At 52.9% G+C, this 13,776-nt stretch overlaps 6 protein-coding genes across 6 annotated transcripts, besides 9 other annotated features; all 6 read right to left on the reverse strand.

The window, feature by feature from the left end:
• Tco025E_07019 (small subunit ribosomal protein S11e) lies at nucleotides 1-441 on the reverse strand (the record flags this gene model as incomplete). Its single annotated transcript, XM_029373886.1, has 1 exon — nucleotides 1-441. A coding segment is annotated over one exon (441 nt), but the record flags the coding sequence as incomplete, so codon positions are not given.
• Nucleotides 442-531: 90 nt separating this feature from the next.
• Nucleotides 532-578: a sequence feature (GA-rich).
• A 534-nt stretch (nucleotides 579-1,112) lies between these two features.
• Nucleotides 1,113-1,155: a microsatellite.
• Nucleotides 1,156-1,253: 98 nt separating this feature from the next.
• Tco025E_07020 (uncharacterized protein) lies at nucleotides 1,254-2,429 on the reverse strand (the record flags this gene model as incomplete). The annotated part of the gene is made up of 1 exon (XM_029373887.1): nucleotides 1,254-2,429. One exon carries the CDS (start codon nucleotides 2,427-2,429, stop codon nucleotides 1,254-1,256), a length of 1,176 nt encoding a protein of 391 aa, XP_029225988.1.
• A 1,122-nt stretch (nucleotides 2,430-3,551) lies between these two features.
• Nucleotides 3,552-3,586: a sequence feature (GA-rich).
• Nucleotides 3,587-4,243: 657 nt separating this feature from the next.
• Nucleotides 4,244-5,554, reverse strand: Tco025E_07021 (putative RNA helicase; the record flags this gene model as incomplete). Its single annotated transcript, XM_029373888.1, has 1 exon — nucleotides 4,244-5,554. The coding sequence occupies one exon, from the start codon at nucleotides 5,552-5,554 to the stop codon at nucleotides 4,244-4,246; it is 1,311 nt and encodes a 436-aa protein (XP_029225989.1).
• Nucleotides 5,555-6,084: 530 nt separating this feature from the next.
• Nucleotides 6,085-6,119: a sequence feature (A-rich).
• Nucleotides 6,120-7,398: 1,279 nt separating this feature from the next.
• Nucleotides 7,399-7,424: a microsatellite.
• A 134-nt stretch (nucleotides 7,425-7,558) lies between these two features.
• On the reverse strand, nucleotides 7,559-9,619 carry Tco025E_07022 (solute carrier family 44 protein member 2; the record flags this gene model as incomplete). The annotated part of the gene is made up of 1 exon (XM_029373889.1): nucleotides 7,559-9,619. The coding sequence occupies one exon, from the start codon at nucleotides 9,617-9,619 to the stop codon at nucleotides 7,559-7,561; it is 2,061 nt and encodes a 686-aa protein (XP_029225990.1).
• Nucleotides 9,620-10,241: 622 nt separating this feature from the next.
• Nucleotides 10,242-10,268: a microsatellite.
• Nucleotides 10,269-10,560: 292 nt separating this feature from the next.
• Nucleotides 10,561-10,597: a microsatellite.
• Nucleotides 10,598-10,641: 44 nt separating this feature from the next.
• Nucleotides 10,642-11,829, reverse strand: Tco025E_07023 (uncharacterized protein; the record flags this gene model as incomplete). The annotated part of the gene is made up of 1 exon (XM_029373890.1): nucleotides 10,642-11,829. One exon carries the CDS (start codon nucleotides 11,827-11,829, stop codon nucleotides 10,642-10,644), a length of 1,188 nt encoding a protein of 395 aa, XP_029225991.1.
• Nucleotides 11,830-12,385: 556 nt separating this feature from the next.
• Nucleotides 12,386-12,407: a microsatellite.
• Nucleotides 12,408-12,456: 49 nt separating this feature from the next.
• Nucleotides 12,457-13,470, reverse strand: Tco025E_07024 (uncharacterized protein; the record flags this gene model as incomplete). The annotated part of the gene is made up of 1 exon (XM_029373891.1): nucleotides 12,457-13,470. The coding sequence occupies one exon, from the start codon at nucleotides 13,468-13,470 to the stop codon at nucleotides 12,457-12,459; it is 1,014 nt and encodes a 337-aa protein (XP_029225992.1).
• A 52-nt stretch (nucleotides 13,471-13,522) lies between these two features.
• Nucleotides 13,523-13,545: a microsatellite.
• The last annotated feature ends 231 nt before the right edge of the window (nucleotides 13,546-13,776 follow it).

A 13,776-nucleotide genomic window follows, 5' to 3' on the forward strand; every position in this document is an offset into this window, starting at 1 on the left:
GCTCAGCGGGCGGCACTGGCCGACCACCACCTCATCTCCAGGCTTGGGGTCGAAGCAGGGGCTGCAGTGCACCGTCAGGCTGCGGTGGCGCTTCTGGTAACGCTGGTACTTGCGGATGAAGTGCAGGTAGTCGCGGCGAATGACGATGGAGCGCTTCATCTTGGTGGAGTGCACCACGCCGCGAAGAATGCGGCCACGGATGGACACGTTGCTGGTGAAGGGGCACTTGCGGTCGATGTACTTGCCGTTGACGGCCGCCTTGGGGGTCTTGAAGCCGAGACCGATCTTCTTGGAGTAGCGGATGTGGCCGCTCATGTTCACGTGCTTCCTGTTCGGGTTGTGGATGTTCTCATTCACCGCCGTCTGACGCTGGTAGGACTTCTCATGCTGCAGCGTCAGGTCGACGGAGTGCACGCGGGCGTACTGCTGCGGGGCTGCCATTTGCTTCTCGTTCTACTGCGCACACGAAGCGGAAAAACGGGAAAAATGGCCAGCGCACACAAAGGCATTGGCGAATAGGAAGGGGGGGGGGAAGAAGAAACAAGTAGTAGTAGCAACAACAACAGCAAGAAGAAGAACAGACTGCCTATACCAACGCACCTACATTTCGGCGAGAAAGATAAAGATGAGGGCGAAAGAAAAAAAAAAAAAGAAGCGTCTAGGCCTATTGCGCCTCCCCCCTGTTCACCTCGGTGCGGCCCACACACGCATAGTTTGCACGGCTGAGCACCCCCGCGCCAGGAGGCAGGCAAGAAGGCGAGCAGCTCATGTCTAGCCTCGTATCAAGAGGCAGGAAAACAACACAAAAAAAAGAAAGGCGATAAAGAGAGAGTAGGGGGAGGACGAAGTAAAAAAAAAAAGAGACGGCGATAAGTCACTTCACCGCCGCCACCTTGCGTTGTGGCTGCAGTCGTCCCTGCTAGTAACTTTTCTTTTTGTGTTGTGTGGGTGCAACTGTGGGTAGGACGGCAAAGGTTCAACGTTACACGGAGGCTTTGCTTCCATTCACTCGGCAGAGCACCACACACGGGCGTCGGCACAAGCAACAAAACAGCAACGACAGCTGCGCCAAGGATGGGGGAATAAAAAGCTGGACGTAGAAAAAATATGCCCACACACAAAAAAAAAGCACACACACACATACACACACACACAAGCTAAATTCAACTTCCCCCTCCCCCTCCCCCAGCACGACCCTGAGAAAGGCACACATACAACAAAAGTGAGGGGAACACCTCTCTCACCGCTCTAACTCACCGCTGGTTCTCTAGCTCCACAGTCGCCTCCGTGGCGGCGTCGCCCTGCGTGTCCCTTTGCCTCCCCAGCGACGGTGGCGGTGGCGGTGGCGGTGGTTGAAAACGGGTCAACGGTTGCGCCCCAGCGCCCGTGGAGGAGCCATCCCTAGCCGACACGGCGGCGTCGCCTCTGTGGTGCAAAGTGCCGGGGTCCGGGCCCAATGTGTTGGGTGTCATCGGCCGACTGATGCTAGGACCAAAGCTGGGAGCGGAGTGGCGGCGTTCGAAGTCCTCCGGAGGCACCAGAGGCGCCACCGGCGCGGCGGCTGTGTGGAATGCCACGTCATTACTTGGGCGGAAGTCGCCCTGCCCCCCTGCATTCCTCCCAACGTGCGGAGGGGGATTGTACAGTTGCTGCTGCGGCGGCTGCCACCGCCGCCCTGCTTCTCCTGCTGAGTAAACAGACAGCAATCGTTGTGGGGGTAAGTGAGGCTGAACTGCCGACGCTTCCATTTCCTCATCGCCGGGCACTTTCTTGCATCGTACAACAACTGCCGCCAAGGCGGCCAGTGAAAAAACGGCTAGCGCCGTGAAAAACGACACATACAGCTCTACGTAACGAGAGACGTTCCCCAATCCGTACGGCCGCTTTTGTGCGCAATATGAAAAGTACTTTGACAATACTTCACTTTCATTCGCTACAGGCTGCAGCAAGACAATGCCAACGATGGTGAGAAAAAGCTCCCAGACAACGAATACGTCATGCCGAATCACCACAAAATGATATCGCAGCTCGCGTATCTCCAACCAGACCCACAGACGATTGATCGCGCAGACCACGATGTTCAGCGCAGCGCACGTAAACAGCATACGTATATTTGTTACACTGCGACTGACAAAATAACCCACGTTTCTCGTCGACAGAGAGTAGCTGACGTTGGTGAACATAGTATATGAGGAGCTCACCGAAAGGGAACAGTTATCCCAAAGTCTAAGCGGTCCTAAATCGAGTGGAGAAGTGACGAAAAAGTTATTTTCAAAGGAATCCGAGGCGGCATTGGCGGTGCGGATAATGGCGAAGAGAAAGCACACAACCTGCACACCTGTGCTGAGAGTGTACAGATGCAGCAGCCAGCGCTCGCCACGGGTACGCTGTATGTTGTAAATCTGTTGATCCCTGCTGTAGATATTCATCGGGCGAGTGCTTCTCCCTCAGCCGCCCCACTTGAAATGCGAAAATGTTTGAAGTTCGCTCTCACCCTCGCTCTCTGCCCGACTCAATGGCACCTCCGCAGCCTTCGCCTCCTCCGCCTTGTGTCTTCTTCGGAGTCTCTGCGCTCAAGTAGTGCGCGCCTTTGCACTTAAAAGTAGCAGCTGCACTTGTCTCTTCTCGCCCCCGCCTCTCTAGTGGCACGACTTCTCTGCCGCACCCACGTGTGTGCGTCTCCTCGAAGCGGGAAAGCCCCGTAACCGAACAACAGCAACAAAAATAGGCGGTCTGCGTTGGGTAAAAGAAAAAAAATGACGAGAGACAGAGACGTAAAAGGAACCCAAAGATAAAACGATAAAAAGCGAGCGGGAAATACAGAGAGAGAGAGAGACCAGAACAAGATCACGGGGTTGCTACAGAGATAACGAGAGGGGACGAGGAACAAAGAGGTGGGGAAAAAATCCCCACGCACGGAGCCTTACACATTTGTGTGGGTGTATTTTCTTTTTTCCTCTGTGGAGCTGAGAAGGCGAGCAAAGCACAACCTGCAGGCGCATTTTATTTGTAGTGCGTGCGGGAAGCGAAGAAGATGCGGGAGCTGCATGAAGCAAAAACGGAAACAACAAGAAAATAGGAACAACTGAGGAAGTTGACGCAGAGGCCTCCTTTCGGGAAATTTGCATTGGGGGGTGAAGGGAGCTGGCGATCATCCTCGCCTTTCCACTAGCGGCCCGACGCCCCGCCTCGCCCCGTTTGTCGGCTCCGTGTTGCTTTTCCTTCTCTGTTGCCCCTCTGCTTGCGCATCTGGGACGCATTCATTTTCGCCCGACTACAGAGAAACAAGGAAAGAAAAATATAATAGTGATCATGAAGTAGGAATAGTTTCAATCAATCACTGTAAATAGTAACCGCCGCAGTCGTGCGTTGCGTGGGCAGCGCCCAGCGTGCCTCCCGCCTCCCTCCGCCGTTCCTCCCGCATTTGACGCATTCCTCCTCCCCCACGCCGTGCGCTGTTGGTGTCGGGTGCGCGTGCCTTGAGCTCACCGCCTTCCTTCTCGCTGCGCCCAAACAAGCGACTTCCCCTCCCCAAGGCCCTCCACTTCAACGAGGAAAAAAACGAAGAAAAAGAAAAGACAGAAGAGTGAAGGACGAGGGGCGCGTAGAAGGAAGAAAAAATGCACAACAAAACAAAAAGAGAGACTGGCAAAGAAGGGGCTGAAAAGGAGACGGAGATGACTACGAGATGTCCCCACCCTCCCCTGCCTCGCGCACGCAGCGCCGGTTCTACGCGCCGCAGGCACCACGCCCCACCGCAGACTCGCCGCTGCCTCGGGCGTCGATCAAGACGCCGATGGGCGGGAGGGGAAGCGGGAACGGGCGGCGTGCCACAAGGTGAACACAGAGACAGAGAGGCAGTGAGAGGGCGGGAGTGAGAATTCCGCTTTTCCCGCCACAGTACACCAAACAAAATCGGGTTAAGAATAAAAAAAGCGACGGAAAGAAGCAGGGAGAAGAATAATTTTTAAAAAAGGCGGCAGGCGTTGCCATGCTTCTTCCTCATTGTGACTCTATCCAATTAACCAGACAGGACGGTCAGGACCCGGTTTAGCTCTCACTGCCATCTCATTACCCACAGACATATTTTTTTTTCTTTTTGCTATCTCCTCACCGTATGTATCCTGCTCACACACGATCTCTTATTACGCCTCTTCGTCGCGCTTCTCCTCTTTAAAAAAAAAATTAATTCCTTGTACTCCTTCGACTTTTTCTGCATTCATGTCGCCCACAGGTTTTCGCCTTACTGATTCATGTACTGGCTCTGGTTAAGTTGCGTGCTGATGTCTGTTAGCTCCTGCACCTGCATCTCAAACCTCTCCTGAAGGTCCCTCATAACGCCATGGTCGGTGTACTTGCGGTTCTCGCGCTTTATCTCCTTCTCTTCGTCAGTGAGGAAGGCAATCGTCAGACCCTTTGTGCCGAAACGACCTGCACGACCCACGCGATGAAGACACGAATCCGCATCCGAGGCCATGTCAAACTGCACCACGAGGTTTATACGGTCAATGTCGACGCCGCGGCCAAAAAGATCGGTGGCAACGATAATGCGGGTGTGGTTCGACTTGCAGCTTTCATACACGCGGAGTCGCTCAGGCTGTTCCATGCGAGAGTGAATAGCCATGGCGGGAAATTTAAGGGCCTGCAGCTGGCGGCTAAGTGCCTCGCAACGCTCCACAGAGGAGGTAAAAATAATAGCCTGGTTGAATTCCACAGCATCAAGAATGTCGCAGAGTTTGCGGAGCTTTTGCGCCTCTGTCACATTCATGTAATACTGTGCGAGTCCGTGCAGTGTCAGCTTCGCTCGCTGATCCACGTAGATCTCCGTCGGGTTATTCATAAACTTCTTCGCAACATTACGAAGTTCATCAGTCATGGTGGCGGAAAACATCATCACCTGCTTCTCTTTCGGTGTCTTTAGGAACACCGTCTGAACGTCGCGGCGCATCTTGACATCCTCTAAGCAGCGGTCAAACTCGTCCACGACGAACCACTTGACGCGTGAGGCGTCAAGGGCTTTGCGCTGAATAAGTGCGCTTAGACGCCCTGGTGTTCCCACCACTATCGCAGGGACTTCCTTCTTGAGTTGCTTCACATTCTCGTCCTCTGGGATGCCGCCAAAGAAGACGCCTGTGGTGCAGTACGGCAGGTATTTGTTAAACCGCTTAAACTCCTGCTCGATCTGGTATGCCAACTCGCGGGCGTGGACAACGACGATTGCCTGGCAATGCGGCTTCTGCCCTTCTGGAACCTTCTCAATTTGCTCCAACAGCGCAAAGACAAAGACAGCTGTCTTTCCCATACCAGACTTGGCCTGCGCGAGGATGTCGGCGCCGAGCATCGCCTGCGGCAGTGCCTGATGCTGCACTTCGCTCGGGTGCTCAAAGCCGTTCTCGCGGATGGCGTTGGCGAGTTCACTCTTCAGGCAGAAGTCTTGGAACCCCCCCAGGGCGACGGCGCTGTGTGTCCCCATGCCCACGCCCATTTGGGGCTGGGCGGACACAATAGGCGCCTTCACATCATCCCCGTCAAAGTCGGCAAGTCCACTGCTCATTTTTAAAAAAGAAAAAAGATGTTTGTGTTTTCCTTCTTGTTAAGTCCCGTATGTTTACAAGTTCTTTTTTTTTCCTCTCCCTTTTTATTTAAAGAAAAACTATTCTTCTCTCCTTTTTCTTGTGTGCTATCTTACGTATCTAACGCGGCGGCCGCAAGAGACGGCGGAGCGGGAAACCAGTGTGAGCAGAGGCGACGGGGGCATGGCGGCTGCAAACGGCGGGAGGCGCCCCACCGCGGCGAAGCAAAAAAGTGCTGGCGACACACGCGTCCCCCGTGAGGACGCCAAAGAGGCCAAAGACGAATAGACAAAAAAAAACACGACGCCCACCTCCACCACCACACGCTCAGACGTCTGAAGTGCCGCTTCCTGCGCTTCCCCCCCACCACACACACCCTTTTTTTTTTCCCCTGCCTGTTCTCTTCGATGCGGCGGGGAGGAAGCGCGCCGGCGTGTGAAAAGCCGCAGCGCAGGGCAAACGATTTTTTTTTTCTCCCCCTGCAGAAGTTCCGGAGCCCAAAACCAACGGGGAAAAAGTAAAGAAAAACGAAGACAAAAAGGAAAAACGCAGCGACGGCTGGCGGTACAAGATGTCATGTTGGCCTGCTTCGGCGGGGGCCTGGCCAAAATACAAATGTCGTGGCTAACGGCGCCGAGGAGGAAATCGAACATGTGGTCTGGACAAAGTAAAAAAAAAAGAAATGATAAACGACACGCACAACAAAAGGGGAAAGTAAAAAAAAATAGTAGGGAATCACAAAAAAATTCCAAAAAACGAAGATGGGGGAGGGGGGAAAAGGAAAAGCGGCCCACCCCTTTATTTGTGGAACTAACGGTTGAGACCCTGTAAGGTTTAGCTATGCAGTCAATGTCCCATTCCAACTCAAAAACAGGCTTGTAAATTATTTATCTGGTACCCCAATTCCTTCGCAGATGGCATTTTATTCGATTACATTTCCATTGCCGTAGTAGTGGGGCTTCCCCGACGCTTGGCCGTTGGCGCATGCTACATCAGAAGAATAGCCGTCTCAAAAACGCGGACATGTACATCATTCTTGATGGATGCATAACCCCCCCCCCTTTGCGCACTTCATTTTAATTGGTTGCCTATAACTACAGTTATAGCACCCGATCCTGGCCTTGTCTCCGATTCATTCCGCACGAACCGCGGAAACTTGTCCCGCTTCTACGCATTCGCCGCAACCATTTTCTACTTCCTTCTGTCCCCCACACGTCTTTTTTTTTTCTGTTTACGACTGACCCCCCGCTTTATTTTTGTATCGAAGCTTCTGTTAATTCCAGCTCCAGAACCCTGTAGGTGTACGTGCATATGTAATACACCCTGGCGTGCCCGACCACTTCACCGCAGTGCCAGGGTCCAGTACTCTCGGTTATTACGAGGGGAATCTAAGAGTTGGTCCTTCCTGAGTGCCACTGCGTGTTGGAAGGTCTAGTGCCCTGTCCAAGGGGAACCGTTTCGCATCATTATCTTGCTCCTGTATTGGGAGTGGGGATGCGGGTAGGTCAAAAAGCGCAGATGTCACGATGGAGTTAGGGCATCGAACGGAGACCCTCCATCAGACAACGTGCTCTCCGCCGTTGGCCTCCGCCCGCAGTTTTTCATCTCCGATCAGCCGCGCAAGCGGCACAAGGGGGTTTTAGTGGGTATGGATGCACCCTCCAGCATCGAGTCCCACATCACCACGGTGCCGGACACTGTGGTATGCGAAAGCGCATTTCCTCCTCGTTCTGTGGGCGCACGGCCAACGTCGGCTGTCGTGAAACGCGCACTGACACAAAAAATATGCATTACACTTCTCTCTCTCTCTCTCTCTCTGTAACTAATATATATATATATATATATCTATATCAGCGTTGCTGAAAAGTCCAAGCTTTTGCTTGTTTTTGCCCTTTTATTTTTCCTCTTTTTTTTTTGTTCTCGTCGGAGGTCTCGGCTTCCGTCCTCCACGCCGGTGCAGCGCCGCTTGCTATTCCTCCTCGCTCTCACTTCTCTTGGTGCACGGCGGCCTGCTGCTCGTTGAATTGGCGCAGCTTCTCCTTCTGCGAGTAGTCGAAAAGCTGGTGCTCCAGCTCCTCCGGCACGTAGTACATCGCACGCGAGGCGTTCACCTTCAGGTCGTAGCAGTAGCACATCAGCAGCGCCGTGGCGGCCGACTCGTAGACGCCAAAAAAGGCGCGACTCAAAAGGAACGCCATAACACCGATGACGATAAGTGGCATCACATACACCCGAATATCCGTCGCAAGCTCGGGCACGTCGCAGAGGAAGTACGCGGAGGCGCAGCACGCAGCCACAACGAACAGCTCCCCAAGGAAGATGACCACGCTTACAAACCCGGTCAGAAAGAGAAGTTCCACGGTGTAGCTCAGGATAAACTCGATGGCGCGGCAGGCCGAGACGCAAAAACACTGTGAGGTCAGACACATCATCACGAACGCATTGGTGTTTATGAGCGAAATCACACGCTCAAAGTAGGCCAGAAAACACTCGAGATAGCACGCCAGGCAGCAAATCAGGGCACTGTCGTGCAGCATCGACTGGGCCTTCTTGGCAAGGTAGGCCAGTAGGAACCGGATTGTCTGTATGATGGCAATCAAAAGGGAACCAAGCGCCAACGTTCCGGTGTGGTAAAACACCGTCCAAAAAACCGCCTTGCATACGCCACAGATGGGTACACTCTTATCATCATTGCAAAGGCTCGAGAAATACCAAAAAACCGAAACAAAGGCGATGGTGGTGAAACACGCCGCATTCAAAAAAGCCATTGTCCACAGAAACCCGAAGAGATCGGCAATCAAGAAGTATTCCAGCGAGTACCTTGAGTTGAGGACTTGCGAGGCGACCTTGAAAAATTGCGTCTCGTTCACCTTCACCAGTGGAACGTCTTGAAAGCGAAGAGCTTCGCTGAGGGGCACGAGCGAGTACGCGGTTCCACTTTCTTTGGCACTGTACAGGCATAATCCCACGAGCACGGCCCACACAAAGAAAGCGAGGATTGCCAGAGTAGCTGCGAACGGCAGGAAAATCATCGTCGGCGCAGAACCCATGACACGACCCGAAATTTTGATGATGGCGCACACAAGTCGTATTTTGCTGCAGAGCGCAAGAATGACAAACATGTAGATAATCGCCAGAAACCACAGTACGAGAGCAAGCACGAGAAAGAGGTTGGAGTATTTCTGTACACCCGCCACCGGAAGGTAGGAGCTTTCTCCCCTGGTGTGAAACAGGAAGAAGGCAATGCCGCCTCCACCGGCCAATAGGAGAAATATGCAGAAAAGAATGAGCCATACCACGACGCTGACGCAAAACCGCATCAAAATTACAAAGATAAAGCATGCCACAAGGCAAATGCCTGCCTCGATGGCAATGACACGCCAACTGTTTGCAACCTCATTCACACCTTGCAGAATGAACGTGTAGGCCTTTTCCAGGTAAGGGGACGAGAGTTTTTTCCCCACCTCCGGCGGTTGGGTGAGATCTGGCAAACACTTACGCAGGATGGATGAGGTATGATACACGGCGTACATCTTTGAGGCTGCACTGACCGGGTGTCCAGTCTTGGAAACATCCCCGTACGAATACACCTGCATCTTCTTTAGATTGGGACCAGTCATATTGTCGGCCAACAGCTCTTTCAACCCCTCCGGATTTGTTTTGGGGCACTCCTTGACACAGATACCAAGATTCAGGTAGGAGCTTATGTGGAGTACATCCGTCACTTCCTGCATGAGAGGCAGCGGGTACCAGACGCGTGTGTTCTCCGCCCACTTCTTGCTCTGAAAAAGAGCATCTTCTGGCACATGGTTCGCGAAACCAGGCGGTCCCGCGCCGTCGCCGCAGGCGTAGCCAAGATAATCGTTGCCAAACACAACGCCTCTCAAGTCACCGCTCTTAAACGCAATGAAGCCAAGCGCTGCGAAGGCGCCCAGGAACAGGATAAAGACAATCATAAAAAAAATATCCGTGCAGGAACGATTTTCTTCATACTTTTCGGGCAAGTTTGAGTCGTCCTGCTGACAGCCGCAACAGCAGCCACCCATTGTTCAAGGCAAGCGCAAAGGGGCCAAGGAGAGAGCAGTATAGATGTGTGTATATTTCTCAGGTCTCACGCCTTTGCTTATCCCCGCCTAGAATTCCTTCCACGCGTCGCGTTGCTGTTGGATGCCGTTGTTTTCTCCCGTTGTTGCCTTCGTAGCAGAAGTGTACTGCCGTCGAACGCGCGCGCAATGGTAGAGGGCCTCACACGCAGGAGAGGCACACTGTGAGAAAAAAAAAAGGGAGGGGGAAAAACCAAAACAGCATGCAGGCAGACAGCCGGAAACACACAAACAGCAGAAGGAAGAAAGCAAGAGAGATAAAGATAAATAATAATAATAATAAAAAGCGCCCCACACAACCGCAGGCGCACGCAGACAAAAAGCAGTTCACCAAAGAGAAAAGTTGCGCGGAAATCTCCAAAGCAACCGCACCCCCCCTGCTCTCTAGACCCTCGCCCCTTCTTTGCGTCCTTCCTGGATGGCAACTCACTCTCCTACTTCTCCTCTCACTAGCGTCGCGGCGACGACGGAATTCATCTGCAGCAACAAGACAAACCGAACAACAGGGAGACCAAAAAAAAAAAAAAAGGCGAGCTCCTGGTTCTTTTTTTTTTCTATGCCAGTTTATATAAATATATATATATATATATATTTCTCCCTATTGTACCTTTTCAACCAAATGCCTCAATCACCTTCTCCATGGAATCCTCCCACCCATGAGTTGCAAGAAGAAGAACAGCAGCAAACTAACAACAACAAAAAAGGCACACCTATTCCAGTGCACTCCCTTCTATTGTTTTGGTTTCAGTGTTTTGCCTGCAAAGTAGACTCCGTCCCCCTTCCTAATTCTTCACTCACACCCTTTCCGTCTCATAGTACACATCCGCGCTTCTTCCTCTGCTTCCTTTCCTTATTCTTATAATATAGCTGTATGTATACCTTTTTTTTCCTTTTCATTTTCATTTCCTTTTTTCTCTTTCACCCTCCTCTCTCCGCTTACTCAGGGTGGTGAACCCTGTCGCCACTTAGCCCGTCTTGGCAGGAGCGGCAGATTTTGCAGCGTGCTCCTCAGCCGCCTTCCGCTCTGCCAGCAGCTTGTGGGTGTGCGCCTCCACCTGGTCACGCAGCGGGCCATTTTCAAACTCCAACCGGCGCAGAAAAGCGTCTTTGCCCCAGCTTGCCAGGTGGTCGTAGTCGTTCTTGTCCAGCTCCGAGATGTCCTCCTCCAGGAAGGCCGGGTCGTTGTAGTAACCCATGACGTAGTTTGTTAGGATCACGAGATTTGGTGCCTTGCCCTTCTCAACAAACTCAGGGCCGAGGAAGGTAAAGTAGTCCTCCACACGCCCCATCAGCTGCTCGCGCGTGAGGTTCTTGTCGTAGGGAGCCAGAAACCTCCGCCAGGCATAGTCGTAGAGATCCTCATCGGACATCTTTTCGTGAAGCTTTTGGGTGATGACCATGTAGTCTTCGCACCATGCGAGAATCCAGTAGTCGCGTACGCGCGTACCGTTGCACAGCCGCGTGAGCATCGGGAACGTTGGAATGTTCATGCTGCGGCAAAGATGGCGTAGAGATTTGCGACGAATAAGTTCAAACTTGATGAATCCGTCGTACATCTCAGCTGCGTGGCGAACCAACTTGGGGTCCCGCCAGACATCATTCTTTTCAAACAGGTCATCCCAGGCCTGTTCCTGCGTCTCGTTCCACGGATAGGCGTGGAAGTCAAAGTGCCACTTTGTGTCCGTCAAATATGATGGAATACTGCGGTAGCGGTATAAATCCTGAGCGTGACGCCATGCCTTGAGCTCCTCGGGGGTGGCGTTAAACGCGGATGGCACCCATGTGTCATTGGCAAGCCAAAAAAGCGCCAGCGGGAGGGCGTAGCCACCCATCACAAGTACGGAGCCAGTGCAGTGCACCATGCGCCACATGTCCAACTTGTACCGCATCAGCTTCGCTATTTCCTCTTGGGAGACCTCCTTGCTAAGCTCCATATCAACCCACATGTTCTTGTCCTGTGAGTGAAAACGCTTGTGGTAGTCGGGAGAGTACGTTTCACTCTGCTCCACAAAGTCAGTGGGTCCATATTTCTGTTGACGGTTGTAGATTCGCAACCAGATGTCGGCGGCGTCCTGCGTCTGTTTGGCAAACAACGCGAGGCCAGGGAAGAAGTTCGTGCAGTTCTTCTTCAAGATCGCCCAGCTGCCCTGCATGGTTCCTAGCTGATTATGTCCCGCGGTCTTCAAAAAAAAAATATTTACTTACTAGGTAGCATCATCAGTAGCGACAAAAGAAAAAAGGGGAGGGAATAGGCAGAAAAATAATATACACATGTGCCCATATATGTTACAAGACGAAATAACAAAGCTATTGATGTATATATAGAATTTCTTCTCTTCATGTCTGAGGGCTCCCTTCAGCTTCTCGTCGGGCAGGAGAGGTGAACTGTCGTGCGACGACGTACTGAAGTGGCAGTTTAAACCCCAGGCCCGTGTGCACAGAGACACACGCATGCAGTGCTGCCTCTCGTGACCGCCTGTTTGCTTCCCGTCTACTTCATCTGCATCAACCGCATCGTCACTGGCAGCACTACATCTAGCGGAGGCGCCACCCTCTCCGTGCGGCCGGCGGGGTTCTCAAAATGCCTCCATTTCATTCGCTTTCGTGCACTCACACGTTCCTCCTTACGAGTTCATGTTCGTTTTTAGGATCTATTTTCGTTTTTCTTTATGCATTTGTCTCTCCCCCCGTTGTCAGGCATTCCTTTTGGCTTCTGCTTCTGCTGCTGCTGAGAGACAATGCCATGGCCCATCATCTCTGCCCCGGTGCCTCTTCCCCCGCTATGCCTCGTCGCTTTTCTGTTCCGCCGCCTCCGCCTCCGCTTCCGCCTCCGCCTCGGGCTCCAACTCCGATAGCGCCTCCAGAATCAAGTTGGCGTTTGAGAGGGTAAAGTAGAGCAGCGAAAAGCCTATCGTCCACGCCACACACATCCATCGCCCCTTCTTGAACAACTCGTCTCCGGACGGTGGTCGAGCAGCCGCGTCTCCGGCGCCGCGCTCGTTAGTTGCCCGCAGTGTGTAGTACGCACTGTAGTCCTCAAAGTAGGTTTGCCGCACCTTTTCAATGAACGTTACCAGCGCCGGGCAGTCCTCCTTCAGACGCCTCTGCAGCTCCACAAGGGTGGCGGGGGCGTGATGGCCGGCAAAGTCGGCATGGAGAAACGATGAAGCCGCCGCGTACGCCAAGGCATCGGCACTACACGGCCGCTCCGTTCCCAGAAAAAAGGTGCCAGAGGACTTTGAGTGACTGACGTGGAAGGCCTGTAGTGCACGCAGTCCCTTTTCCACCTCCGCAAGAGCCTCCTCCATACTGGCGTAGCGCCCACAACACCCACTGCCGTCTACAACGCTGCTGCGGTAGTTCCCGCGCAGCCGCTGCAAGAGCGTGGCCACCTTTGGTTCAACGCCTTTTCGAATCGAGTGAGTAAAAAGATTCTGGTCGCTATGGGTGATGTAAACAAATGCCGGGAGCAGCGACTTCTCCACTAACACGCGTACGCAAAGTAAAAGTTGTCGCTGTTCGACTGACAGAACCTCCTCATCCACATGCAGCACGTCTTCAATGAGCTGCAAACACGATACAAGACCCTTTTTTCGCACCACCGGACTGCCACTGCTGGTGGGAATTTCAAGGGCAACTGGCAAGGGGGCGTCACGCTTCACAAAGTGCGCGCCCACAAAGCGCAGCATGCACTCCACCGCAAGCGCGTGTGGATCCGCCGTCGGAATGGCGAAGCACGCCGGGTAGCGGAAGAGCGTCACGGTGGGAAACTCGGCCGTCTCGTCATGCGCCATCGCGGCTTGACGGGGTGTATTTGTTATCCTTCAACCTAAATCCCCCACCCCCAGAAACAGAGAGAGAGAGAGAGAAAACAAAAAAAAATGGAGAAATAACAAATATACACAACCAGCAGCAGCCAGATGAGCCAAAAAAAAAAAAGCGGTGCAAACAGTTAGAAAGAGGAGGAGGGAGAAGTTTAATGAATGCGCTGCGGGGTATAAACGTGCGAGCCCAATAACTTATAAGCCGCACGTGAAGTGCCCCCCCCCCCCCTCAGTGAAACGGTCACTTCCTGCACCCACTGCGAAAATGTTTTTATT

This window comes from Trypanosoma conorhini, assembly GCF_003719485.1.
Source record: "Trypanosoma conorhini strain 025E chromosome Unknown Tco_14.4_contig_00512, whole genome shotgun sequence".
In the NCBI taxonomy this organism is placed as follows: Eukaryota; Euglenozoa; class Kinetoplastea; order Trypanosomatida; family Trypanosomatidae; genus Trypanosoma; species Trypanosoma conorhini.